This window comes from Neopsephotus bourkii, unplaced genomic scaffold, assembly GCF_033783945.1.
Source record: "Neopsephotus bourkii isolate Nb327-2 ecotype Australia unplaced genomic scaffold, CSIRO-AGI_Nbou_v1 NB_230, whole genome shotgun sequence".
Taxonomy (NCBI): domain Eukaryota; kingdom Metazoa; phylum Chordata; class Aves; order Psittaciformes; family Psittacidae; genus Neopsephotus; species Neopsephotus bourkii.
Genome location: NW_026900740.1, coordinates 657,333 through 683,975, shown reverse-complemented (window position 1 = coordinate 683,975; position 26,643 = coordinate 657,333). Strand labels below are relative to the sequence as shown.

General features: G+C 50.8%; 2 protein-coding genes across 8 annotated transcripts; one reads left to right on the top strand and one right to left on the bottom strand.

Annotated features, from left to right (window-relative positions):
- The first annotated feature begins 1,402 nt into the window (after positions 1–1,402).
- On the top strand, positions 1,403–8,435 carry P2RX4 (purinergic receptor P2X 4). 2 transcript variants are annotated; one of them, XM_061344531.1, is made up of 13 exons: positions 1,403–1,513; positions 1,838–1,986; positions 2,484–2,631; positions 3,613–3,684; positions 3,778–3,850; positions 4,339–4,435; positions 4,526–4,606; positions 4,715–4,856; positions 5,181–5,317; positions 6,646–6,739; positions 6,825–6,890; positions 6,980–7,075; positions 7,755–8,435. In XM_061344531.1, the coding sequence occupies exons 2-13, from the start codon at positions 1,856–1,858 to the stop codon at positions 7,785–7,787; spliced, it is 1,170 nt and encodes a 389-aa protein (XP_061200515.1). In that variant the 5' UTR covers positions 1,403–1,513; positions 1,838–1,855; the 3' UTR covers positions 7,788–8,435. The 2 variants fall into 2 exon arrangements, with proteins under 2 accessions (XP_061200515.1, XP_061200514.1); XM_061344530.1 differs by lacking the exon at positions 1,403–1,513 and having other exon boundaries at positions 1,737–1,986.
- Positions 8,436–9,001: 566 nt separating this feature from the next.
- On the bottom strand, positions 9,002–25,432 carry CAMKK2 (calcium/calmodulin dependent protein kinase kinase 2). 6 transcript variants are annotated; one of them, XM_061344526.1, is made up of 18 exons: positions 25,301–25,431; positions 20,875–21,001; positions 19,977–20,451; positions 19,256–19,303; positions 19,036–19,089; positions 18,827–18,878; positions 18,601–18,734; positions 18,013–18,049; positions 17,214–17,235; positions 16,837–16,925; positions 16,416–16,615; positions 16,272–16,325; positions 15,932–16,005; positions 15,449–15,536; positions 15,108–15,203; positions 14,361–14,489; positions 12,497–12,597; positions 9,002–12,125 (listed from the first exon to the last, which is right to left on the bottom strand). In XM_061344526.1, exons 3-18 carry the CDS (start codon positions 20,412–20,414, stop codon positions 12,050–12,052), a joined length of 1,692 nt encoding a protein of 563 aa, XP_061200510.1. In that variant the 5' UTR covers positions 20,415–20,451; positions 20,875–21,001; positions 25,301–25,431; the 3' UTR covers positions 9,002–12,049. The 6 variants fall into 6 exon arrangements, 4 of the variants coding, with proteins under 4 accessions (XP_061200510.1, XP_061200511.1, XP_061200512.1 ...); XM_061344527.1 differs by having other exon boundaries at positions 9,002–12,122; XM_061344528.1 differs by lacking the exon at positions 15,108–15,203.
- Between the last annotated feature and the right edge of the window lie 1,211 nt (positions 25,433–26,643).

The window sequence follows — 26,643 nt, the reverse complement described above, 5'->3', positions numbered from 1 at the left end:
AGTTCTTAGGGCTTCCTTATAGTGGGAGATTCCAGGCTCCTACCTTTGCACTGCTGCATATCAGAATCGCAGCTGAATCAGGAGGTGACCAGCACCATGAAAATAACATGGAGCCAAGAATCATCTCAAAGCATGACTCCTAAAGGAAAGAAATCCAAAAGAGAGATTGCTTGAAAACATGGTCCTGGGCATCTTTCTGCTTCAGCCTCACCACATTCCTGCAGCCCTGGATTGAGAGACTCTGGAAAGAGGCCACAGAGCACATGGTTTCATAACTCACTGTTGAGGGCCTCCTGGCTCATTTTAGATGATTTCAGTGACATGAAGCATTTTCTGAAAGGCCCAGCTGTTCTCTTGCTATTGCTCCTTTAAGCTTGAACTGGGGAATTACAAGGAAAGTGCTTTTATTGTCTCTATGTATTATTTTGGGACATTTCATACATACTCATGGAAACTGTAATGTTGGATTTTGGCCTCCTGTTTGCTCTTAGCTTCAAACAGGCCTTTCCTCCTTCACCTCCTCCTCATGAACAGCTCAGCGCGAGTTGCTTTGTGCAGTGATGTGCAAGGGCAGAGTGCAGCTGAAGAGCACCATATTTGGGGTAGATTAATCTGTGCTCCAACCCTTTTCAGTTCTTTCTTTTTGTTATACTTGGATGTGTTCTATTTTTGTCAGAGCAAGGTGAGAAGGATGCTAACGTATATATTCTGCCCTCCTTTCATCTAAGCTTTGTTCTTTGAGCTAACCCAGCAGTTTGCCATTCTGTTTCCCACATATTTTAAGATATATTGCTGGGAGATTATGCTAACAGCATTTATACCTTCACTGGTAATATGCATTAATTGTATTAGCATTCATATTGCAGCATCTTATATATCTAGAGTGGGAAAATATTACAGTTGGCATTAATGAGTTCCGGTTCTGACACATGAGCTCACTCTCCTTTTGGAAGGAATTACACTGAATATTCACTTAAGACTGATTTTAATCTCCTTTCACATTTATATGCATATGTTCCTCCTTATCCTCTCCCCCTTTATTTTTAATCCTGTCAGATTTGACTGTTTTTATAATAAGTAGAGGGTTTTATTAACTTGTAGCTGACCTAAAGTCCCTTTAATGATTTCATACTCCCTGGATTTCCCACTGCCAGTTTGTCAGTTCCCTTCACCTCTTTCTAATGATTTACCTGCTATTATAAGGGTTATGGTGATGTTTCTAAAATTAAGCATCACATTGGGCAGCTCGCCATCATGGAAGGTGCATGAATTAGGTGGTGCAGATCTCTGCTTTTGTAGCAATGATTAATTCTGTGAGATGATAAATATAAAGGATTTGCTCATTGTGGATGGGAGAACGACTGTCTGAGCTATGCTCCTGCTACCTCTTACAGGCAGTTGTTACGTCCTTGCTCTGAGCTGTCTGAAATGTTAGGATGGCCTGAGGTTATATATACAGCTTCTTTGTGAAACTTCGTAGCCCAGAGGAGGGCTGACAGCAGCAGACTTCCAGGTAATGCTTAACTCCTGTTTGACCAGCACAGAGGTGAAGAACTCCCCATAAACTTGCTAACAGCGGCAGGCCTCGGGTACCCCGGGCAGGGGTTATCCCCGGAGGGGTCAGGGCCGTGGGGAACCGCTCTTCCCTGCCGAAAGCAGCGGGGGCAGCCGCTGCCTCCTCCTCGCCTCTCGGGCAGGCGGAGCCGGGCACCCAGAGCCGGGGCACGCTGCGGGGCCGCGCTCCGGGCTGCTCGGGGCGCTGTGGCTCCGCGGGGCCAAGGCAGCCGCTGCCCGGTGTGTTAAGGGGGGTTCCCGTTCTCGCTCCCGCCCTTCCCAGGCCTCCGCAGCCGCCGCCATGGTGTCGTGCGCTGCTTTCCAGAGCTTCCTCTTCGAGTACGACACCCCCCGCATCGTGCTGATCCGGAGCCGCAAAGTGGGGCTCATCAACCGCGCGGTGCAGCTCGCCATCCTCGCCTACGTGATCGGGTGAGCGGGACCGGCCTGACCCCTGGCCCCGGGGAGGTATCCCGGGGCGGCTCCGCGGTGGGAGCCCCCGGTTGCGGTGCTAAGGGGAGGGAGCCAGCCGCAGCTACCGGTGGGACCCCCGCGCCCCCTCTTTTGTGTCAGGTCTTAGGGCTGAAGGGAGGCTGGAGATTGCCATGGGTGCCGACACCAAGAGGTGACAAGCAGGGGGTGGCAGGGCTTAAATGGGATAAGAGGGCTGCTCAGGGAAGCTCTTAGGCAGGGGAGGGCCCCTCTGGAGTGGAGGCCATCCCAGAGGGTGATCGACATTCACCCGGCAGGATGTGCATAAAAACAGTGGTTATGCCCTGCCAAACCACCCTGAGAAAAGGAACATAAGGGAGATTGCTTGTCTTGTGACCCCTTCGGGTGACATGCAAAAAAAGGGAGACATTCCCACTGCCTGTGCTGGTTTATGGCATTTATGTGATGGTTTCTTTCTTGCAATCCTTCTTTTACAGGTGGGTCTTTGTGTGGGAGAAGGGCTACCAGGAAACAGACTCTGTGGTCAGCTCTGTAACCACAAAGGTGAAAGGAGTAACGCTGACAAACACATCCGCCTTGGGAGCCACAGTCTGGGATGTGGCTGACTATGTCATCCCTCCTCAGGTATCAGTCACTTTCACATGCAAAGGGGGGGTTCTAACAAGCAGCTCTTCCGAAGTCCACCAAGGTCTGAAGCAGCTTTGGCTCCACTGGCCTTGATATGAGAGAATGAAGCAGCTTTGCTTTCCTGCAGATCATGTTGAGCATCTGCACCTCTCACCCTGGGGAAGCTTGTTTCAAGAAAAGAGTGTCTGTGTGTTTGTATAGGAGGGAGAATCTTTCAGGCTTGAGGAACAGAGTTTCAGCAATAACCACGTGTGCTCTTTCTTACTGCTTTCTAAAGCAAACAACTCAAAGTTAACTTGTTGGCAGAAACCTCAAGAATAGCCTGCAAGTCACTTGATCCGGAACTGAACAGGAGGTATTGCTGTAGTTACTGATTGACTCTGTGTGAATCTGGGCTGTGTGGGCAGTATGTTCAGGGTTGGCAGGCACAGCCAAGCTGCTGGTTGTGGGTCACTCTGCATGAAGTGTAGTGAGGTAAAAGTGGCAGATTTAGCCAGATTTTGGCTGAGTGATCCTATTTGCATGCCAGTGGAGAAGCAGCAAACAACAGATCCTGAATTGTGCAGATTTGAAGATCATAGAAGCTGTGCTCCCTGGAGAAACCAACAAGAACTGGTCAAATTTCTAATAGATAATTGGAAAGAGTGGGAGTTGTGCTCAGGCTTGCAGCTGGAGCTTGATTTCTGCTTCTGCCTTGTGACTCCCTGAGGAGCTGTGTGATCCCTGTTTTCATATGTGAATGAGGAAATTTGGGCCAAGTGGTAGGACAGAAAGGGTTGCAAGTCCCACAGTCCTTCCTCCACATAAAGGCAGTGGCATTAGGCAATACATGCAGGAATCTGCTCCTTCAGTGCTACACCAGCACTGCCCAAAGCCGGTTCCCTCTGTGGGGCCACCTGGGCTCTATCATTTGGCACAGTACCTTGGATACTCTTTTCAGGCTCACTCTTAAACTTCTTCCTTGTTTTGCATGCTCAGGAGGAGAACACAGTGTTTGTCATGACCAACGTGATACTCACACTGAACCAGCGCCAAGGCCGCTGCCCAGAGGTAAGTACAGGAGCTGCTTATATCTGCCTTGTCAGGGTGGGAGTGTGGGGGAGAGAGTTCATAGAGTTTAGTGTAGTTATTGCTTCTTTCCAGCTTCCAGATGATAAAACAGAGTGCAAGGTGAACAACAACTGTGTTCCAGGGTATGCCAGCACTCACAGCAATGGTAAGAAGCCTGCTGCAAGGGCTCCTTCCGGTGTGTTGTGATACCTCTGTGCTATGTCTTCCCTCCTGTGTGCTGTGCTGTGAAGGAAACAGCATTTCCCTTCAGTCTCCTTGTTCTCATTCTCTCACATCTAAGAGAACTGAATGGGAAGCTCAAGTTTTTCTTCTGGGGGGAGAGCAGATGGGGTTAGTCTGTGTTGGGTGGACGCTGGATAGATGTGTGTTTTGGTGAGTTAGTAAACAGGGTGAGAGCTTTTTCAAGACCTTGCGCCCATGAAGCAGTGTTTCATGTAGATGAGGATTTGACTCAGAAAAAGGATCTGATGCTTCTTTCTCTGAAATTTCACTATAAATTGCAATGGGGGTTTTGGTACTGGCACTTCACCTCTGAGCAGACTGCTTTTACCTTATGGAGTGAGGAGATATCACAGGGAATCTACTGCCTCTGTATTTTTCCTTGGTAGCATCTCCATTAACATGACTTTCTAGGCATCCAGACTGGGGAGTGTGTACCGTACAACAGCAGCGTTAAGACCTGTGAAGTCTTTGCATGGTGTCCTGTGGAGAATGATTTTCACATACCCAAGTGAGTGCTCTGTTCTCCTACTCTGCATTGGCCCTCCTGAGAAGAGGTTAACAGTATGCACATTTACTTACTTTTCCTGTTGTTCTGTAGGCCAGCATTCCTGCAGGAAGCTGAGAACTTCACCATTCTGGTGAAGAACAACATTTTGTATCCCAAGTTCAACTTCAGCAAGTAAGTAGTATAGGGACCTTTGCACTGTCTGGGCTCTTGGACAGTAAAGGGGAGCTGGAGGAGTGGAAGAAAATGCAACAGATCTCTCTCTCTCTGTTCCCCTTCTAGGCGAAACATCCTCCCCAATATCAACTCCACCTACCTCAAGAATTGCATCTATGACTCTCGGACAGATCCCTTCTGCCCTATCTTTCGTTTAGGGAAAATAGTTGAAGCTGCAGGGCAAAACTTCCAGGAAATGGCTGTGGAGGTATTTGGCAGATCCTTCTATCAGGCCTCAGCTTTGTAGAAGAGGAGTGGTAGGTGGTTGTCCCCCTCTGCCTCATGGCATCAGCCACAGGACACAGAGTAGCTGCAGAAGGGTGAGCTGCTCTGGCCAGATGGACTAGAGTGAGTTCTACTTAACAAATACTTGGCTTGTTTGGGTGGGGTGATGTGCAAGGCCCTCCTATAGCAGCAGGAAAGAATGTTTGACTGGCACTGTGACATGGGTCAGTAAATCAGGGTCCTGGTCATTAGAGAGCCTGGTGCTGGGTTGACTGGGCACTTGCTCACCTTCTCCTCCCCTTGGCAGGGTGGAGTCATGGCGCTGCAGATCAACTGGGACTGCAACCTTGATAGAGCTGCATCCCACTGTGTGCCAAAGTACTCCTTCCGCCGCCTGGACAACAAGGACTCTGCTCACACTGTCTCACCTGGCTACAACTTCAGGTAAAGTGGCTGTGGAGGGTCACTTGGTGTCCCTGAGGCTCAGTCTGCCACTGGTGTTAGGAGGTGCCTGTACTCCTACAGCTGCACGTTCTCCTTGCTGTAAAACGGGGGGAGTTTCTCTGCTGCTGTTAACACAGAGCAGGTCTGATCTTCACTGTGTGCAAACAGCAGGGGAGGGGAAAGGTCAGTGAAGCTACACTGATTGCATCAGTGTCTGAGTCATATTTACATCAGCATTTGCATGGCCATTTGGGCCAGCCTCCCAGGGCATGGCAATGTGAGAACTGTTGCAGGGTGTGCTGACAGGGGGAGGTTTGAGAGCGCTGAAGTGTGGAGGTTGGAGTCTGAAGCATCTCCTTTACTGTGAACCGGGGAAACAATCTCTGGAAAGTGGCTCTGCACCAGGAGCATCCATCATAAACACATTGTGGCCAGTACAGATAGATCCAGCACCTCCAGTAAAACATCAGTGCAGAGCTGGGTAGCTGGTTGTATCCAGACTCAGAGCTGTAATAACAGGGATCGGCCTCTTGCTAAAATCCATTTGTGAGGAAATGTGGCTCAGGGTTATGCTTGCTTTTAGAACCACAAACTCTCAGCACAGGGGATCTCTTTGATGGAATGTGAATGGTTTCACTGGGAAGCTGCTGTCATACAAACGTGTGTTTGGCAGGTGCCAGGCCTGCAAGCACTGGGGTGTTGGGTGAGACTGGCTGGAGGAAATCACAGCCTGGCTGGGGTGGGTTCAGAAGTGTTCTTGTTAAATCCAGACCACAGTGCAGCTCCTTACCAATCGTTCCTCTTTTCTTCCACCCTCTTCTCTGCTTCCTCCTGGCTTAGTCATCCGTGCGGTGGAGTAAGTCTGATCTCACTTATTCTCATCCCCCTTCCCTATCATTTGCCTGCGAGTGACATTGTGCGGGACCAGGAGCAGCCTTTGTGTGCCCGGCTGAGCGGTGCTGCCTGCTCCCGGCCCTGCCCTCTCGTGGCTGCCTGCACTCATGCAGCTTCCTGCTTGCCTCTGTCTGAGGGGGGCTGATCCTCATGTGTGGCAGTTTCTTCCTGACTCTCCTTCTGCTTTCTCCCATTCCTGTGCTTTGCAAATTTCCTGATTTGGCTTGTGCTAAACGCTGTCTCAGATTCACCTGTTTGGGGCTTTTCTCCTCCATGTGCTTGCCTGCATTACATCTTCATCATTTTGGTACTTCCAGAGACAAGCCTCCATGTTCAGCCCATCCTCTTGGGATGGGAAGCACACCTAAGTGTTGCATGATCACATAAGCAACCTCAAGATTTTCCAGCTAAGCTCTGACCTATCTTTTCTCTAGGTTTGCAAAATACTTCAGGGATAGTAATGGCACTGAATCACGGACGCTTGTCAAAGCGTACGGCATCCGCTTTGATATCATAGTGTTTGGAAAGGTGGGTGACTTAATTCCTGGGGGTGTTGTGGGGAGGGCTTTCAGAGATGCTGAGAAGCACATTGACCCTTGTAACTCTCTTCTAGGCAGGAAAATTTGATGTCATTCCTACCATGATTAACATCGGCTCTGGCTTAGCACTGTTTGGTGTGGTAAGTGACCGATCTGCTCTTGGACTCAGTTGTGGGTTAGTGCCTCACTTCTGAGGATCATTGTTTTAAACTCTTCCACTGTCCACCAGGCAACGGTGCTGTGTGACATTGTTGTTCTGTACTGCATGAAGAAGAAATACTACTATCGGGAGAAGAAGTACAAATACGTGGAGGATTATGAACTGGTGAGTGTCAGTGAAGGCAAAGTTGTTTCCTTCCCAATCTGGAGAGATTGAAACAGGATGTAGAAAGTCCACATCAAACAGGGATTTTGAGCCACTTCTCTGGGGAAACTTTGTCTTTGTTACAGAAGCTAATTTTGACCTCAAAGCTGTTGCGGGGAAGAGCACTAGAAACAAATATTGTCATGTTTCCTGGGTAACCACTCTTGGAGAGGGAAGTGTATGTTCAAGAACTTCTCATGTTCCCACTGCACCTCTTTTTTGGGTTGCAGTCCTTGGCAGTTGCCTTCGGAGAGCTGTAGACAACAGCTCTTCTCCTATCAAATCCTTCCTTCTTGGCTTTGGGGGTTCTTGCTGCTTTGAGCAAACTCATTCAATGGGTTGGTATTTTCTGGGAGGAGTATGCTGACAGCCACAGCTACAGCTCCCTCCAGGACCCAAACGATCTCCTTGGCCAATAGGATTTAGTGATGTAGTGGGGTTGTGTGACTGCGTACCAAGCGTAGAACTTGGCCCTGCTGCTGTGTTTGCTGGAAGTGTTGCTACAGAAGGTGGATTTCTAAACCAAAAGGCCTTGTGGCACTGGAAAGTAAAGTCAGAGTAGTGCAGGGGGGTTTATGGGAAAGGAAAGGAAAGAAAGAAGCTATTTCTAGTAGAAACCTGTGATCTCTGATCCTTGCAGGGAGTCGGTGAGACATATGGAACAAACTCCTGACTTCCTGTGCTACAGCACAGACTGCTGCTGTGAACGTGACTCTGACCCTGCCGTGAGACCCACCTGCTCTTCCTTGGGGGAACAGACCCGAGAAAGGGACTTTTTCTTCACTACTCTTCACTACTTCAGCTGGCTGGAGCTGACACCCAGAGAGAAGAACTGGGTCTGCTCCTTGGCTGCTGTCCTTCCAGGTTAATTGCACTAAGCACAGAGGGAGAATTGTGCCTTTATGCCAGGCTTCTGCACTGGCTGAGCCTAGGATGGGGACTGCTCTGACATTCTCATTTTGACAGGCCTCCTTTCTGGTAGCAGAGAGCACAGGGTGACAGGCACACATTCTTCCTTGCAGTGAACATGGCCCCTGCCATGTGTTCCCTAACCTTGGATGAGCAGCTCTTTGCTGTTGTCAACTCACTTTTCCTTGCCCTGAAGGATTGTCATGCTTAGCTGAGCCTGCACCTACCCTTTAATCGTGTCTCCAAGCTCCAGTGGCCACAGACTGAGACAAACCAGTGGCTGGTGCCATTGTGCTGTGATAAATGGCTCACTGGTTACAGATTATTCTGGGTTTTTTTTTCTGTTTTGTCTAATTTTTATGGTACTATTTTAAAATTTACTTTCTTTTTAATAAAATATTACCATCTTTCAGCCCTCCTAAGGCCCTGCAAGCTGGGGTTTGCTTGTTTATTTTTCCCCAGGGAGAACGTGTGAAGGTAGGGGCAGTGAGAAATGTCTTCATTTTACACAGATACCATTAGAAGAGGGCTATCAAAGCCAGTGCTGCTGTCTGCTTGGCCTCTTGGTTCTCTCAAAAGTGATGCAGTGAGAACAGCTTCTGCTCCACCTTGGATCTCTTAACACCATGTCTGGGTATGTTGCATTAAAAGGGAAAAGGCTTGAGAGGTAGACATGAGGGTGGGTTAGCTGAGCATGGCTCACCTTTTGTTTTATTCTTTATTTGCCTGCTGGTGCTGAGTGTCTCAACTGAAATGGGACAGAATCAGAGCTCCAGTCTGTACATGTGAATGGCCCAATTTGAATGATGCTGTGGCTGGAGCTGCTGCAGTCTCATCCTGACCCCAGTAATGGCAGAGCACCAACCTTCAGTAATGCAGGGAGGTACCTTAAGGTTCCTCTTACAGCAGGGAGGCTCTCAAAGCTTAATAAAGATCAGTCAAAAAGGATAATGGTTCCACTTGACCACTAACTCTGGGTTTGGTTGCATGTCATTTATTTCAACTTGTACAGTGAAGTTTGAACAGCTCTGTGGAAAAACACTTAGTTGTTGGTTGTTTTTTCCTTTCTTCTTAGGTAATATAATTTAAAAGTGGTAAATACACAGTATTTAAACTTGATACACCTGATAAAGTTAAATGCATAATAAAGGGGTAAGAATGAAACACAAGCCTTGGTCATTAAACAAACAGTATAAAAATCAGCAATAGTTCAGGACCTTAGAAAAGAAATGGATCAATTGCCTGATAGGTAAGAGAGGACCACCAAGGAAAAGTATTCAGACAATAGGCCTGGTTTACCCTTAGCACTTTCCTGTGTGCTTTCAGAGCCAAGATGGCTTAGTACCCAGCATTAAGCCTACAGTCAGCACTGGGCTTGCTTGAAGAGGAAGGGAGTTGGGGAAATCAAGCTAGAGCCCAGTTCCAAGGCACAAGCAAAATGTTTACTTCACTATAAGAAAGAAGCTAGCTCTACTACAAAGGAACAGCCGCTGGGGAACTGAGCACATTGCTATATACAGCACAGCTTCTCTAACAGGTCATGCAGTTAGACAGCCCTTCCTCACACAGCCACGCTTTATGCTTTCAACAGCACTCATCAGCAAGAACAATTGACATCGAGTTTGTTTCACAGATGTGCATTTGGCTGCAGCCTGCCCAGAGCTGGCACTGAGAGACAATCGTTTTGGAGCTTGAGGAGCCTCCTGAACCAAGCCCATGCTCACTGTGAGACACTTGAGCTACAGCAGTGCCTGAGACCCAGTGGCTTTGTGGCTGGGCATCGAGGAACTGGTACAGTTTCTTCTGTTCGGAAGCTGCGTTGCACCTGACAAGCCTGTTTGGTAAGTGTAAACTGCCTCACTAGGCACCCGACAAATCACACACCAGAGATACGCGGCACAGAGCATCTCTACAACTCACCTTTAACAGAAACACGCCACATACGTTACTATGCACCAGCTACAAACAATCACATTCCCTGATTCTTTTTAATTGTTTCTTTTTGGCAGAACAAGTCCATTTGCAGGGTTAGAGGATGCCCCCTCACATGCATTCCTGTTTAGGAAGGGGGAAGCAGGCAACTGTAGTAGTGCTGGCACCCAAGTTACCTGTTTGGTTTTGCCATTGCTGAAGCTGCAGGGCTTTGGCGTAGCCTCTGAGTAAAATGGTAGGAAAACAGTGCATGTCTTATGGCTCCAAACTCCATAGTACTGCTCCTAAACCACAAACCATTGTCACTGGCTTTGGAGAGAGACCAGCCCCAAAGCGTTTTGGTAATAAACTGTGGTTTAGGGGGAGCATTAATTCAAGTGATCAAAAGATGTAAGGGCCAGCTTGTGTAGGCACCTGTGCACTTGCTAGCGCTGTCCTGGCTTTAACAAAGACCTGTCTCAACCAGGAAGCTGCAGTGGGGAAAAGGACCTCGGCACGCTGCCCAAGGTAAAGGAAGACAAGGGGATGGTCACTTCCTGAAGTGTGGTCAGGGTTAGCAGGCAGAGGTCTTACCATTAACCAAAATACTTAGGTCTCCCCTAGTGTCTTCTTCCTCAGGGCAAAGAATTGCACCTTAGCAGTCCCTTACATGCTTGGGACATGCGAATCCTACCCCTCTTTCAGGTACCCCATCACTTAAACACCTCATTCAACCACATCAGACATTGTCAGATCTTACCCCCCAAGTCCCATGCTCCATCCACAGAACAACTGTACTTACCATGACCCCTTTCCTCAAGCAAACCCTGATTCTTCTCCAGCTCATCCATACTCTGCCATTCTCCAGCTTTGTCCAAGCAAATCTGGACATCGGAATCTCTCCCACCACACAATAGATGATTATTTTTTTTACAAGCACCACAAAATAATCAGATTAATCTGACTGAAGGTGAAGGAGCTCTTCATAAGAAACAATCCATTAATTAGGTATACACTTAATTTACTAACAAGCCTCTGATCCACAGGCATTCACAAATTACTGCTAACGAACTTGCAAAAATACATAGCATTGGCCCCAGAATCCAGATTAAGAGTTTGGAAAATTACTACCTAATCTAAGTATTTCATTAAGATCTTAAACTCTAAGCAAGCCCTAAATCTATACTTAAAAAATAGCATAACTTGTATTATTTTAAGTGTAGTAAACCATGTAATGTACATGGAACTGAAGGATTTTACCCTGAATTTTATATTTCATAATATATCTACCTAGATCAAGTAAAAGACTTAGAAACAAACAGTTGTTAGTGCTTCTCCCACTGTTCAAAACATTCAGCTCAACACCACCTTTTACTCCTGTGTCTGCAGCAAAAATAGTTCAGACTGAACTTAAGCCCTTAAATACCTTTTCCTTTCATACACTAAATACTCAACTGACCAAGTCCTAATCACACCAAGACCTTAGGAATGGCATTAATTACATTGGGAGGTAATTAACCTCACTTTCTGAGCGTCCGGAAGATGCTGCTTTAGTACAGCTTGGCTCACAAAGGCAGGCATTCTTTAGAAAGCTGGAAAGGTGGCTTTTTGCTTTGTTCCCATGCAGTTAAAAAGATGTCAATTAAAACCAAACCAGAATGACAAGAAATAGATGCAACAACTTTTCTGGCAGGCTGTGAACCCTCAAAGTGTAGTTTTACTGTCATGTGTGTCACCTACACGATGGGTCTACAACACCCCTGGGATGCTGGCATCAGTCCCTGGAAACTATTTGGCATTAAAAGCAGTTCCAAATGCATATTTGACTGCTTTGTTGGGTTCTTTTTGCTGCACGCAAGCTCACCTCTGCTGCCAGCCAGCGCCTTTCCCATAGGAAGTCAGCAGTCCAAGCGATCGGGGATGCTCGATGTTCATGGCAAGTAGTCAGATGTCTGGTAACATGCTGCTATGTAAGCTCTACATCCAGCATTATACTGAGATAGCGCCGTGTCATGCTGTGTTTGGTGCAGGCTCTGTTGATGTCGCTCATCCTCAGCTGCACACTTTGTAACGTGCCCTGGACCAAGCTGCTCAACAGAACCATAAAGTCGATGTTCACGAAAGAGGTTCCTCCTCTCCCACGTTGGGCAAGTCGTTGCATTTCAGATTATCTTCACTGCCTTGTTTCCTGCTTTCAAAGGAAACAAAACGGTTGCTGAGTGACTTTCAAAAGCCAAAGCAGAGGCACCAGCATCATGGGAGCTTTGGGACCCTGAGCATGTGTCTTATCCCCTCCCAACTCCCCTGTAACAGGCTGAAAGTGCCACAGAAAGATGCTTTCAGCCTACTGAAGTAGCAGGATATGTAACATCACAAAACATCATCCCACAGCAGTTACAGGTCACACAGAGGGTGTGTGAAGATCCCAGCCACAGCCCCACATGAAAGATTCAAGCCAAACTGCTCAAATTCTCCTGTTCTTTGCAGTGATTTCCAGAGACAGTTTCCATTAAGACAAGCTGCAAACGTCATTTGAGGTCGAGGTGAAGCGATGACACTTACGGCAGCAGGTTCCCGGGGGCAGACAACGACCGCTCCTCCCTCCTGCTCCCCTCAAATGGGTTCCCAAAGGATCGCTTCCGGATCATCGTTTTAACCAAGATCTGCAAGACCAGATTGGAGTTCATCAGGATGCTTTCCTGTCATTCAAGAGCAACAGGAACATCCAACCCTCATGGCCAAGTGATTACGAAAACAAGGGAAAACAAGTCAAAGTTCTCTTATAACGAAAAAGCAGAAGGAAACATGTTTACAAGTCTGCAGCTGGGCTGTATCCTCTGAAAACCATGGTGCAACTGAACATGTAGGTGACAGCCACACTAGCTGTGAGCAGCTGGAAAGAGCAAAGCCAAGTTTGGGAAGGTTTTCTCCCCCCAGAAGTAGGTTTTACTGATTGTTGCACCCAGTGCCTGCAAATCCCCAGTTCCCATCATTACCTGGCAGAGGAATTCATTGGAAAGGGAGAAGGGAAGAAAGGAAGCACCATGGTTTTGCGTTAGGCTGCTGGGAACAGAACGAGTGTCAGGGTTTGTCCCAGTCATCCCCCGACTTATTTTGCTGGTGGGAGCAGAGAACAACCAGTGAGCAGCACTGGCCCTGCCTCAGCATGTGCAATCCTGCTTTGGGAACCCCATTTGATACTGCTTCTCATCCTTCTGTGCCTTATTTATCTGCTCACCACAGTGCACCAAGAGCTCTTACACATCTGAAATGCATGTGCCAGCAAGGTCCCACAGGGCAAGTCAAAGCCACGTGAATCTCAGTGTTAATGCCTGCAGTTGGATGCACAAAGATCAGGCACCGAGGGTAATTCTGAAGAACAAATGCAAATGGGAAGCACAAGCTCTGCCTGGAGGCGGTGTTATTTAAGAGGCAAGAGTCAGTAAAAGCTCATTTGCCCTGAGCTGTGCTAAACACACCTGGATTTAAACAGGGCTGGGAGCACTGAGGCATCCTCCACTGCATCACAAGTCACCTCCAAACAGGAGAAAAGGGGAAACCCCCTCATCAGTGGTGATCTCATTAGAGTGAAATCTGCGCTTCCTGCTCGAGCAGCACAAGGCACATTTGCATGTTAACATATCTGTGGTTGAAGAGGCTCATGTGGGTACCAAAGTGGGAGAGAGCTCCAGAAACGGGGCCAGATGTGGGCACAGCCACAAGGCAGAAAAGGGGCTTCAAAGGGAGACCTGTCCTTCAACAAATCACAGCCTGGGTGTCTACAGGCAGGTAACACTGTTCCAGGAACTGTGAATGGTCACTTCTCCAGCATAAGGACATCCAAAGGAATTGTTAGATCTAAAACCCTCAATGATTTCACTTCCCACACAAGGCAGGGTTACGCTGTGGTTCTCACCACCACAGTGGGTTGCAGAGAATAAAAATATGAGCTTGAAAAGAGATGAGTTCACCAAGAATAGCTGCAGGCGGGGGCTGGAGCACACCATGGCCCAGATAAAAGCTTCATCCCAGGAAGCTCCTGCAGCCCCTAAGGCTGGATGGGCAGAGCAGGGCAGGAGCTCCTTGTGCCTGGCCAAAACACCAGCTCCCAAACACAGGCAGGTCTTGACCAGATGCTCTTTTGCCCTGAGCAAATATAGTGGTATTTAGGCAGCCAGGGCAAGTGTGAGGATCAGGAACCCACTGACAGATCCCTTTGGGACCACTCTGAAATACTCTGGCCACGTCCAGCAAGATGCTGAGACCCCATCTTGCAGTACTTGTTTCTGAGAGAGGGAAGGTCTTTGCTCTAATCCTGCCCAATGCTTTTGCCCTTCAGCAGCAACCTCCAATTGCTTGGGACCATCCCCGGAGGCAGCATGGACCTGGCTGTGCATCCACAGACCATCATCTCCCTCATACTCACCACCGTGGCCAGGCTGGGGATGTGCTTGACAGAATTCTCCACCTCCTCCTCCGTCACCTCGACGAGGGTGCAGTTCTCATCCTCCGTGGGCAGCAGCTCCGCTCCGTTCTTGGTGACCCAAGGGTGCAACTTCAATTAATAACACAGCCTGTCAGGAACGATTTCCTCTTTTTCAGGACTCCAACAACACAAGCCTGGCAAACGCATCTCCTCGCCCAAGCTACGGCCCCTACGTGCTCCTGAAGGACCAGGGAGCAGGGGAGAGATGTGCCACCTCACTGGTGAGCCAGCTCACCCCAGCACCACCAGGAGCAGAAAATGGTGTGGTGTGGCTCATCCAGAGCCAGGGCTGGCCCCATCTATACAACTGGTGACCTACTGCACTGAGACTCGGTGGGTTTTAGGGAAGAAGACCTATTTTCACTCTCATCTGTAAGATGAGAGTGTCATGGTCTAACATCACTGCAAGGGGGGTTGGAACTAGATGATCTTAAGGTCCATCTTAAGGCCCTTTCAAACCCTAACTATTCTATGATTCTATGAGAGTGCCAAGAATGATTTATTCTGGACCATACATATGAGCCATAGTGATGGGGAGACCCACCAAGCCCTAGTCTTGGACCTGAATTAATCCACGACAGAAGGCAGAAGCTCCTCTTTCTCCTTGCCCACACACCAGGCGTCCAGGGCAGCTGCAGGAGGAGCACAGAATGGTTCCACAATTCCCCCACAATCCTTTCCCCCTACCTTAGTCTCCATTTTCTCAGCTTCTCGCCCCTTCCAGGCTCTCGCAGGGGCACAGGACCAGAAATCTCCTACGAAAGGCTGTTGCACAGTACTTTCCTGGTAGCAGAGGAAATACTGTGCTCAGGGCATTTCCTTTTGCCTGTGGCTTCTCTAGGCACCAAAGGTCCCAAAGCTGAGCAGGTCCCGGAGCAGGGGAAGGAGCTGGGACTTACCTGCCCAGGGACCTGGGCACAGGGGGAGGACCTAGCCTGGCGCGATCAAACTGACTCCCAAAAAGAGATGAGCAAGGACAACCCAACAGAAGTGAAGCCACAGCCAACACCAGGGGGCTGGGTCAATACCTTGATTTCTGGGACCGAAATCCTGGATTCAGGATTTTTATCCAGCATCCGCGTGATCAAATCCTTCAAGAAGTCTGTAACTTCTGGCCTGGGGAAAGGAGAGGAGAGAGATGAGATGGGGAAGGGGATGGGTGCTGCAAAATATCCCCTTCGTGTGCAACCTGAACCAAGATCCCACATGTACAGGGCTGGGAGAGCCCAACACCACTTCCATCCAGGCTAAAACCCAACAGGCAGCAACTGCTGAGGTTAATCTGTTCCCTCAAACGCCTCTGCAGCTTCAGTCACTCCTTCAGCAACTGCAAACCAAGAGATGCTGCCTTCATGTTTAATGCAGAGGAAGTTTTCCAGGGCCAACAGAAGGACTCAGAGCCTGAGTTTTGCAAACCCACAGCCCAGCAGGGCCAGCTCCACCCAGGCAGCTCAGAAATGGCTCAAACGAGCTTTAAAATAAGGGCTGGGGGTGGCTTATTGAGCACTTACTGGTCTGGGAACTCCAACGTTTGGGTCTTGATTTTATTGTGTAAACTGAGGATCCTTTCATCCATAAAAGGGCACTGCCATGAAGAAAAAAGCAATGAGAAAAGCAATGACCTCTGATGAGAGGCAGCAGTGGGGCAGCCAATTGAGCATTGGGATCTCATAGTGTTTGAAGGAGGGTTGCAGGGAAATACCAAATTTCCTGTTATATCAGTGTCTTTTAAACACAATGAAAGTAACATTGAAATAAAATGCTCAAACAGGAGTGCAGATCCCACCACGTATCTGGTACATGGGAGGCACACACCAACCACCCACAGCACTGAAAACTCAGTCTCATTACCTGCCCAAACACAAAGCAATACAGAGTGATCCCCATGGCCCAGACATCCAAAGCCTGCAGAGGAAAGAAAGCACAGGTAGATGTGCAGCAGACAGTGCATGAACAGAACATCAGTCCAAAACCCCTCAAATTGCTATTAAATACCTTTCCAGAGAAGATTTTCCTGGTTTCCGAGAGCGTCTCCGGGGCCATGAAGGCAGGGGTGCCCACTGTGTTGGTTAAGAGGGCATCAGCTCCCTTGAACTCATTGCTGACTCCAAAGTCAGCAATCTTGACGTGCCCGTCTTCCCCCACGAGGAGGTTGGAAGGTTTGATATCCCGGTGGATTATCTTTTGATAGTGCACTGCAGCCAGAGGAGAAACAAGGGATTCAGCAGCAGCACTGCTCTGCAGCAAAGGATCCACAGAGCCTTTCTGACAACACCATGACCAGCTCCAGCTTCAAAAACCCCTGTGCAGAAGCATGTGCCACCAGAAAGGGCACTACACAGCAGCAGAAAGTGCAGCCCCATGTGCTTAGAAAAGAATAACAGTAAGGAATACCATCCTTTTGGCAGACACTTACAGTATTCAATGCCCTTGATCAGATCCTGGAAGTAGAACCGAGCCTGGTCCTCACTGAGAGGTTTCAGGGTTGGGATTTCCATCACGGGGCTGCAAAGGCAACAGAGAATAGAGCTTGATCCCAATCCAGATGTGCCAAAACAGGTTTCAGAGGCTTTACTACCATCTGTTGACAGCACACAGCCCTGAAGGCAGGCACAGGGTGTACACAGCTGTGACCAGGTTGAGGAGATGTGACCCAAACCCATAGGAGACCCACCATGAACCTCCCCATCCCCTCTGTGTCCTGCAGCAGCCTCAGGTGGCCGAGCTGTGCCACCACCATACCCACTTCCTGTTCATGCTTTAGTAGGTTTAAATCTGGAATCCAATACTCACCCTTGCTTCACCAGTTCAAACACTGGAACACAAAAGAGAAAGTGATTACTGATCACGTCCAGGTTAGAGCTCCTATGAGCACAGTCTCAGCACAAAGCAATTATTTTAATGACAAAAATGCTAAAAATACTATTTTTTATATTTTTTTTTAACAAGGAGATGTCACCTCTTGCAAGGCACGTGGTGTTTCGGTTGCTCCCATTTTCAGTTGAGGGGATGCTGCCAATCACCTCATCAGTGCTGCAGCTTCAGCCTCATGGAAGTGGCCCACTAAACCCCCCAGTTTGCCTGCAAAGCCCCAAGCAAACCGCTGTACTTGGCCATGAAGGCATCACACGCTCCTCTGCTGGCAGAGGCTGAACATAAGTGATGGAAGAGAAACACCTCCTCTAAAAGCGTGTATTTGCATCAAGCAAACCACTGCAGCCTGCAAGAGAGGTTGGGAAGTGGCTTATTTGGACCATGAATAACTAACATGTGCTTTGTTCTCGAAGCTAAAGAAATGAAGTCGCTTTCTAGCAGCCTGAGAACATGACACTGGTGCCTCCCATGGCCAAGCAAGCCCTGATGTCCAGTTAAAGCCTACAAAGTGCTATAAGACACTTCAGTCTCCTTTCTGAACCCAGACTGGATCCCATTTTCTCTGACCATTAGAAGGAATTAGCTCCTCCAGCACATCCAAGCCACACCAGAGAGACCCAACCCCAAAAGTCACCCCAAAACACAGGAGCATCTCTTCGCCCTGCCAAACCCCATCCCACTGACACCCCATGAGCACCGCAGGGCAGTGGCCAGTTACCCATGTACAGGTGGTCCTCACTGGGGTCATCCAAGACCTGCCAAAAGAAGCAGAAAGGCAATTAAACAGCCCCCCCAATCCTTGCAAATTAAAACATGGTGGGTTTCTATTTAGCAGCCATCTCAGTTCTGCACCATCTGCACCATTAGCACCGTCTGCTCATCTCTAAGCTTCTACCCACGAGGGGTGGGGAAAATACCCAAGAGGATGGAGATAGAGCTGTACTTTAAGGAAGTAAATATTTAAAACACACAGGAAGCACCATCTCAACTCCAGCCTGCACATCCTTAGATCTTGATGGGACACGCAGGAGGGCAGGGTGGCTGCACCACAGAACCCACAGAAACACCAGCTCCTCCTCAAAACCCTTCTGAGCACTTTGTTTCCTCCAAGAAAGTGACATTTTTCTACATCTCCCTTTCTGGGCAGGGAAGAAAAAAATCCTCTTTTAGGAGAGGAGAATAAAAAGCCCTTTTAAACCAGGGAAAACAGAAGTCTCCCATAGGCAGGACATGCCAAGGCCATCCCCGCAGCATCCTGGCTCCTTCACACTCAAGGTGGATTTTGGAAGGGGTGACCAATGCTCACCTCCACCAGCTTCACCACGTTGGGGTGGTCCAGCTTCTTCAGGATGGCAATCTCCTGGTAGACCTGTTCAATGGGCCCTTTGGGCTGCAGGCAGCCCTCGGAGGCAGCTTTAGCTCCGCGGGGCGGTGGGCGGCCTGTGGGAAAGGCAAAGATGGGGTGTCCAGTTGGGAATGAACCTCCCAGGTCCTTAAAGCACCCCACAACCTAAAGCTTTGATGCCACTTACGGGGGAAGCCCGCCTGCCTCATCAGCTTCTTTTTGGAGAGAACCTTCATTGCCTGCAAGAAGGGAAAGAACATGGGAATTGGGGCAAAGCAAAGGTAAAACAGGGCTGGTGGGATGGGGCTGGCATGGAGCCGAGCAGGGAGTCAGCAGAGGGGATCCATCCTCATCCCACTTGCCTCTCTGTGGGCTCTGGGAACATGCACTACTCACATAGTAGGTGTTATCATCCTCATTGTAGGCTAGCTTCACCACCCCATAGGAGCCCTAGAAAGGGGCAAAGCTTTTAATTAATATTAAAGGAATGAATTTATTAATAATCATGTCAAAGTAATAATAATAATAAGAATTAATAATAATTTAAAGATTAATACAATTCCATCAGCACCATCCCAAACGCCCCCATCCCACCCCAAACCCAGCCCATATTCACCTTCCCAATCTCATCCTTCAGCTTGTACTGGTTGAGCTGCACACAGTCCTGCAGGGAGAGAAAAGGGGGATCTGACATGAGCCACGAAACCACTTGCATTCACTTTACTCCTTTGCAATCTCCAGTAAAACTCTGTGCAAACTCACACCCTGCTCTGCTCGGGGCTGGGCAGCTTTGATCCATGAGCCATAAGCACCAGCCACGTGTTGGTGTGTTTATAGGCAGCTGATTGTGAGCGTTAACGGCCCAGTGGGCAATATTGTCTGCTCATGTGGAACAGGAGTGCACCAGGGGCACGTGGTGGTGGGGAGAGGCCCAGAGCTTTAACGCCAGCGACTTGGTGCTGAGTATTTCTAGTTCTTATGGGCAAAGCAGTTGCTTGCTTCCTGTTTCCTGGCAGCACTGGCAGGCTAGGGGCAGGCAGGGCCCTTTTCTCTTTGGATCTCTGTTGGTTTTTCTCTTTCTTTTTAACTGGGAGATGAGGAAAATCACTGTGTGCCAACAGCATCCCCAAAACACAGCCTTGGTGCCATCTGCAACAGGCACAAAGTGTGGTGAGCTGTTGAGTCCCACCTCCCCAGGGCTCTTTATAGCCCAGGATGGAACAGGACGTCCCACTGCCACCCACCACAAGATGCCATGGGGTTTGATCCCATAAAACCAAACAAGCAGGAATGCCACAGGGGAACAAACACATGTACCAGTGTTCATCCCCCCTCACCTGCAGGCCCGTGATGGACACGCGGTTCGACTCCACCGTCGGCCGCCGCGGCAGCCGTGGGGAGGAGTGTGGGGACGTCACTGGGGAGTACGGCAGGGACGGGTAGATGAAGCGCTCGTTGGTGCTATCGCTGCTCCCGGGGGAGCGGGCCGGCTGCGACCGCTCCTGCAGGGACAGCTTTCGGCCGGAGAGGTGCAGCTTTGTCCTGGGCTCCTGGCTGTCCCCAAAGCCCTCGCTACCGGACACGTTCATCTCCTCCTCCTCGCTCACGCTCCCCGTTGCGTCGTACTCGGTCACCACGATGAGCGAGGCCATGCCGGGACGGTGGGGGCTCAGCACCGGGGGGTCCCGCAGTGCCCCAGGCACGCGGTGGTCACGGCCTCTGTCACAGCAGAGGGGCTGCAGGGTGGGAGAGCTGCTGGGGATGCATGATGGCATGGTGCGACCAACGGCCTCATCCTGGCCGTGCTGGGACCTGCAAACACACAGCAGCACAGTGGGCTCCCCTGGAGAGTGGGTTTTCCTCCCACGGGTTGTTATTCTGTGGATTAATTTATTCATCCATAAAGCCAAGGGCAGCAGCGGGATGGCACCAGGATGTGTGCCCACCCTGCCATGGGGCAGACCCCAGGCAGCGACCAGCCTCAGCCCCAAGGCTGCCACCACCACTCCTTTCACCCCCTTTATTTAAACACACCAGGGAATAACAACCCAGTAATTTCTGCTACAGAAATGTCCTAAAGGGGTATTTTACAGGAGCAGGATCCAGCCCTGCACTACACTGGCATAAATACCACTTGGTTCCCTGCTTTACTGCTCAGTTCTACAGTCAGAGCAGGCAAATCTCTGCCAAACACCCCCTGAACAACACAGTTTAGGGGCACGGGGACCCACTTACCACGTGTGGGGTGCAGGATCAGCCCCCTGGGCTCACTGCCTCCTCCCGCAGCCTGTCATTGCCAGCGATTTCTCTTCCTTGCTCCGGGTTCCCTACAGCCTCCTGTGCAAAACTCAGGTTCCTGAACCTTGAGATACAAGAGGAACTATTCAGTGAGCTGCAAAGAACACTTAAAGATTCTCAACTACTTCAACAGCAATTCAAGAAGGGTAGGAAACGGTGTGGATTCACACACCCTGAACGTCTTGCTGCAGCTGGGGCACTCTGACGCTTGGCTGGTTGGGAGCCACAGCTCTGCCCTGCCGCGGTGCTGGGGCTGGTTTTAATTTCTAGGTTAACGAGTTTCTGCAGAAGCAAGTGAAGAAAAAAACCCACCCCAAAACACAGCCCAGGAGCAGGAACAAGGCTTGAGGCGTTTTCCTGCCTGGTTCCCACACCTCAGCGAGGCGGGCAGTTAAAATTAGCTCCGCTCATCTCCATTGAAGTTTCCGTGATGCGCCCGCAGCACAAGCACTCTGAATCAGCCCCGCAGAAATCACGGGTCAAGTGCAGAAATCAAACCCTCTCCCCCTTCCTCAAGGCTCCACAATGGCCTAATTGCTGTTTTCAACACCAATCCATAAACCGGAGGCTTTTCTGCCAGAGTGGGATCAGCCTGGAGCTGAAGCCGACCCGGCACCGCTTGCTGTTTCGAGGCGCAGAGACACGCAAGGGATGGGGAGGCTATAAATAAGCCAACGAACAGCAACAAGGACAAACTATTCCAGAAACGCTGCGTTTCACAAGGCTGAATCCACTCCCAGTTGGAGCTTTGCTGGGCAGGAGAGCCGGGAGCTCCTTGTCTTGGGCATTGTGGCTGCAAAATCCCCTCCCTGGTGCTGCTGGTGGCCACGGCAGCGTGTTTTACTGCACTCCCAAAATGGATTAAAACAAACAGGCAGCTTGCCCCGTTCATCCCGAACCCTCCGGGATGCATCTCGACGCCAGTTGCCATTTGCCTGGCTTGCTTCGGGCACGCTGCCAGTGGACACATATAAATAGCTGTCCCCCGAAGCTGGAGCTGATCCGGAATGCCGTGCCATGTGCCCTCACCGTGTGCCACAGCCGCACCTAAAAAGGCAGCTGATGGATGAGGGCACCCCAGGAGCATCGCTGGCTGCAGCACTGGTCCCTGGTGGTGGTACAGCACATGTGGGCATCCCACCTGCATCTGGATTTCCAAGGGTTCATACTGAACTTTGCCAGGCTAAACCAACACTGAGTTATGAAGCCTCTGCCACACTTGAGAGCTGAGTGTGCCCTGGCCAGAATTGGCTTGACCAGGATAAACATATCAGGGATGATGAGTTCAAGCAGGCTCCCCCAGACTCTCTAAACAGGCTACAAGTCATCCAAGCACCATCACAGTATCAGCAGGGGTGGAAAATCTCGGGGCTTCTTCCCTTGGTGTGTGTGCAAAGGGACCAAGCATGGGGTTTTGTAGAGATTGCCCTGTGAGATGATACCTTCTCCTAAAGAAACCCAAATGTGGGATCACAGAATCATAGATCCCACTGTTGAACACGGCCCCATGGGATGTGGGACAACTGCTAATGGTAATGCAATCTTAATAAGCACATGGCAAGGCTGAGGAGGAGGAGAAGAGCTGCATTTCCATCCAGAGGGAAAACTGAAATAGCTGGAATGAAGGGAATAAACCCAAAGAGGGGAAATACAGCCCAGAGGCCCTGGCTTCACCAACCCACCCGGTTTGCCCAGGGAAAAGTGGCACATTCTGATATGAACTCCATCAGATCCTTATGTAAAAGCGAGCAGCACATGCCCACAAAATCCTCAGGAACTCGAACAGCCTGGTGTATAGGAATGATTTATCGGCACGGCTTTTGGCTGCAGTCCACACATAACCCACAGCGGCTGCGGCAGGATTATCGAAGCAATCAGTCTCGCATCTAATTCAGCAAGGAGAGGGATATTAAAATGAAAAGAGCTCTGTGAAACCCAGGCTCTCCCTCTCGCTCAGCGTCCACGTGGCTCAGTGGAAACGAATGGGAGTGAAAACAGCCCCCGCGAGGGAAGTGATTTTGACAGCCCCCTCCTGCCGCCCCAGCTCTGCTGTGAGCATGTGGTCCCTGCCTGGTCCCTGCTGGGATGCACCCACCTCCGGGTGGGATCACACTGCCTGATTTCAGGAGGGAAGAGGATGGCACCTTGCAGCCAACACTGGCTGCACAGATTTAAATGGGAGCATATGGATGCATTGGCCTGTCCTTCCCTCCCTGGAGCTGTTTCTCTACCCCAGTGCAGGGTGAGCAATGGCAGGGTGCCCCAGCTCCTGCATGCTTGCCTTCCCTGCCATGCTTCCCTCCAGCAAGGCCACAGTGCCAGGGTCGGACCCTCCTATGGCAATATGACTGGGTGGCAGCTCCAGCAGTGACACTTCCCTCCATCCTTCCATGGGGGTCAGCTTATGCACTGCAAAACCAAGCTGTTTATAACAAAACTGAGCACAAACCACCTAAACCAAGGCTTGAGTTTGCTCACAGAGGATCCTCCCCTTGCTACCATCCAAGGTCTGTGGTTAACAGTTAACCATGGCCAGCGCATGGGGCAGTTATCACCCTTGCTGGGCAGAGTCCAGGGGCTATTTTGCTATCCCTGTGGTCACTGTCAGCAGTGGAAGTGCCAGTGCCAAGAGTGGTGTCATCTGCAGCAAAGGGGGGCATCGATCACAGTTTCCTTTCCTACGGGCGAGCGCAGACCTTGCCAGAAATATATTAGTCACTGTCGTATACAAAGACCATATGCATCCCCGCCTGACTTCTAATGGAAAAATATCTCTCATCAGCTTCTCCAGAAGTCTGAGGGCACCCAAACTAATGAGATACTCGAAACAGACACCCAGCTGCCATCAACACCAGGTCCCCGTGCCCAGGGGCAAAGGTTTTCATTGCCCCTGCGGGGAACAGAAGAGCCTCCTGCACTGCCTGGCCCATCCAATGCAGTGGAAAGAATTGGAGACAAACTGCAAAGCCAAGCTGGTAGCACTGAAACAGCACAAAGCCCAGTGGAGGGTTTCAGTAGGAGTCAAAACACATCCTTACCAAGATTATAAGAAATCTTGATGACAATGCCTCATACTTCTCAAGTAATGAGTATCCCAAAACAAGAGCGTAAGCTCAGGGCATGGTGTTGAGCACAGGCCAGGATACACTCAGGAAACCACCATCACCTTCTCCAGCATCCCAGCTTTCCTGGAAAGAACAGCTCCAGCTACAATACCCACAAGAAAGGAAATGAGAGCAGCTCTGTGCTTTGTGAACACCACTTAAAAGGCATTAGGGCTGAGCTGAAAGCAAAGCCTCCTCCAAATTACCTCCCCAGTCTGAAAACAGCCACCTTCCCTGGAACAGCGCTGGTCGATCAACCCCCTCGCAGTGCACTCACGGATGGGCTCTTGCCTTCTGTTGGGTGCTTTTCCCAAAACTAAGTGCTCACAGAGAGGGGCCAGGAGAGGAAATGGGCTCCTTCTCCCAGGAGAGGGGCTACCCCTCCGTTTAGGGGCCATGAACGAAGCTCCAGTACCCACAGCCACCACAAATGACTCCCAGCACAGTCCCCTCGGCCCTGAGGACAACCTGGTCCTGTCCCCAGGGATGGTTTTTGCTCCCGTAGCATCACGCAGCCGTGTGGTCAGCCCATAGCTCCGTCGCAGCAGCTTCCTGTGCTCATCCCGCTGCCGCTCTTGGTCCCTACTTTACCTTACCGCACCTTATGCTCTGTGCCGTGCACGTGGCCACAGGGCTGCGTCCCACCTCCTAACCACGCTCAGGCACTCACAGCAACAAAACCGGTGGCTTCTCCTAACAAGACCTGTCCCCTGCACGCGGTCAGTCCTCCAGCTCCATCCCCTCCATGGTCTCCTGACCTCTCATTGCTCCTTGACTTTAAAAACCCCCTCCTTTTCCCAACCCCACGGCCTAACTCTCCCGGTGCCCGCACTCCAAGCCCGCACCTCCTCGGTCGGGAGCCCCATGGGGGTCTGCAGGTCGCCTGGTGTCACAGGGACAGGCACAGGCACCACCCTGTCACATCCCCAGCCCGCGGATGCTGACAGCCCACCGGGTACCACCAGCATATGAAAGGCCAGCGGGATGCTGCCGGGCCCGGGCGGCCGCGGCGCAGCAACCCGAACAAGGGACGGGGAGATGCGGACACGGATCCCGCCCCGCCGGGATGCCCGCACAGGCCCCTGCGAGCCCCGCTGCAAGGAGCTGCCGCTCCCGGCGCTCAGCGCATCCCCGGCCCGGCCCGGCCGCCCACACCCGCCGGTGCCGGTGCCTCCGGGCGCGGCTTTGTCTCCGCAGCCGCAGCCCCAGCCCCGGCCGAGCCCGCCCCGGCCTCCCCGCCCGCCCCCGCGGCCACCGACCTGGCGGGACGCTCCGCTCCGCCGCCCGGGGGAGCGGCCCCGAGGACCCGGAGCCGCCTTCGCTTTCGGTTCCGCTCCGGCGGCGGCAGCGGCGAGGGAAGGAGGGAGGGATGGATGGAAGGAAGGAAAGGGAGGGAGGGGACGAGGGAGGGAGGCCCCGCTCCGCCCCGGGGAAGGGGAGGTTTCCCCCCGGGCAGTCGCATCCTGCCCGCCCGCCCCTAAAGCCGCTCTTTGGGGTGGGTTTTTTTGTTATGGTTTGGGGCTTTTAGGATTTTTTTGCTTTGTTTTAGTATTTTACCCCCCTCCGGCCGCGGCCCCGCCTTTACCGCGCAGCGCAGCCTGGCGGGGGGGGTGCTCCGGCCGGTCCCACTCCTCCCCGGTGTCCGGCAAACAAGCCCCGACCTCCTCCTGCCGCTCCCGGCCGGAGCTTCTTTCCCTTTTGCCCTTGTGCAAACGCTGGCTTTGCAACATGAGGTCAACGGGTCCAAAGGGGCTGAACTGACCAGCCCCCCCGCCATGGGCTCTGCTGAGCCATTGCCCAACGCTTCCTAAATAATCACTTAAACTGGTTTTTAACCCCCCCTTCTCTGGAAATGGCACAGCGGCCACCACCAGGCCACTGCCACCGCCTCTGAGCACAGCTCCTGCCCAGGTTGCTGCTCTGCAGCGCTGGGACGGATGCAATGCTGCCCCATGGGCACAGCTTGGAGCACCCTGGCTGGCACCGGCCCTTTGTAAACGCCTCCCTTGCTTTGTCCACGCTAATCCTGGTTAGTTTCCTTACCAAGAACATGCCCGTTCTTGCGCTGAGCTCACCTGGTCGATTCTTCCCTTCTTGAAGCAACAGCTTCAACCTTTGAGCAGATGCAAACACTGTTGTTTTGTGATGTGGGTACCACTTTGCCAGTGTAGAGCTCCCTGGAGCAGAGCCATGCTTCCAAACAAGTGTTACGGACAAACGCTGCTATTTTGACCAGGATCTTGAAAGCCACTCTAGAAGTCAGGTTTATGCACTTACTGGAACACTGTAGGTGCTCCAAATGTTTCATGGATTACGCGGATTAAAACGTAGCTGAGAGGGGGTGAGCCACCAAAACCAGCATTCCTGCAACCCTGCGCTGCTCTTCCCTGTTAGAAATAAAGTCAGTGTTTTAAAATCAATGCACTGATTACCTGCCAGCAACCACAATCCAATCCAACTTAAACAGGACGACTAAACCAGCACTGAACTACCCTTATTTCAACCCCGTTTTAGAGCTGCTCTGCCCCAGCAGAGCCATGTTTAGGGCTGCTCTTGCATTGCTAACAATGCCACAGTTTAATCTAGTGCTTCCTGGCAGGGC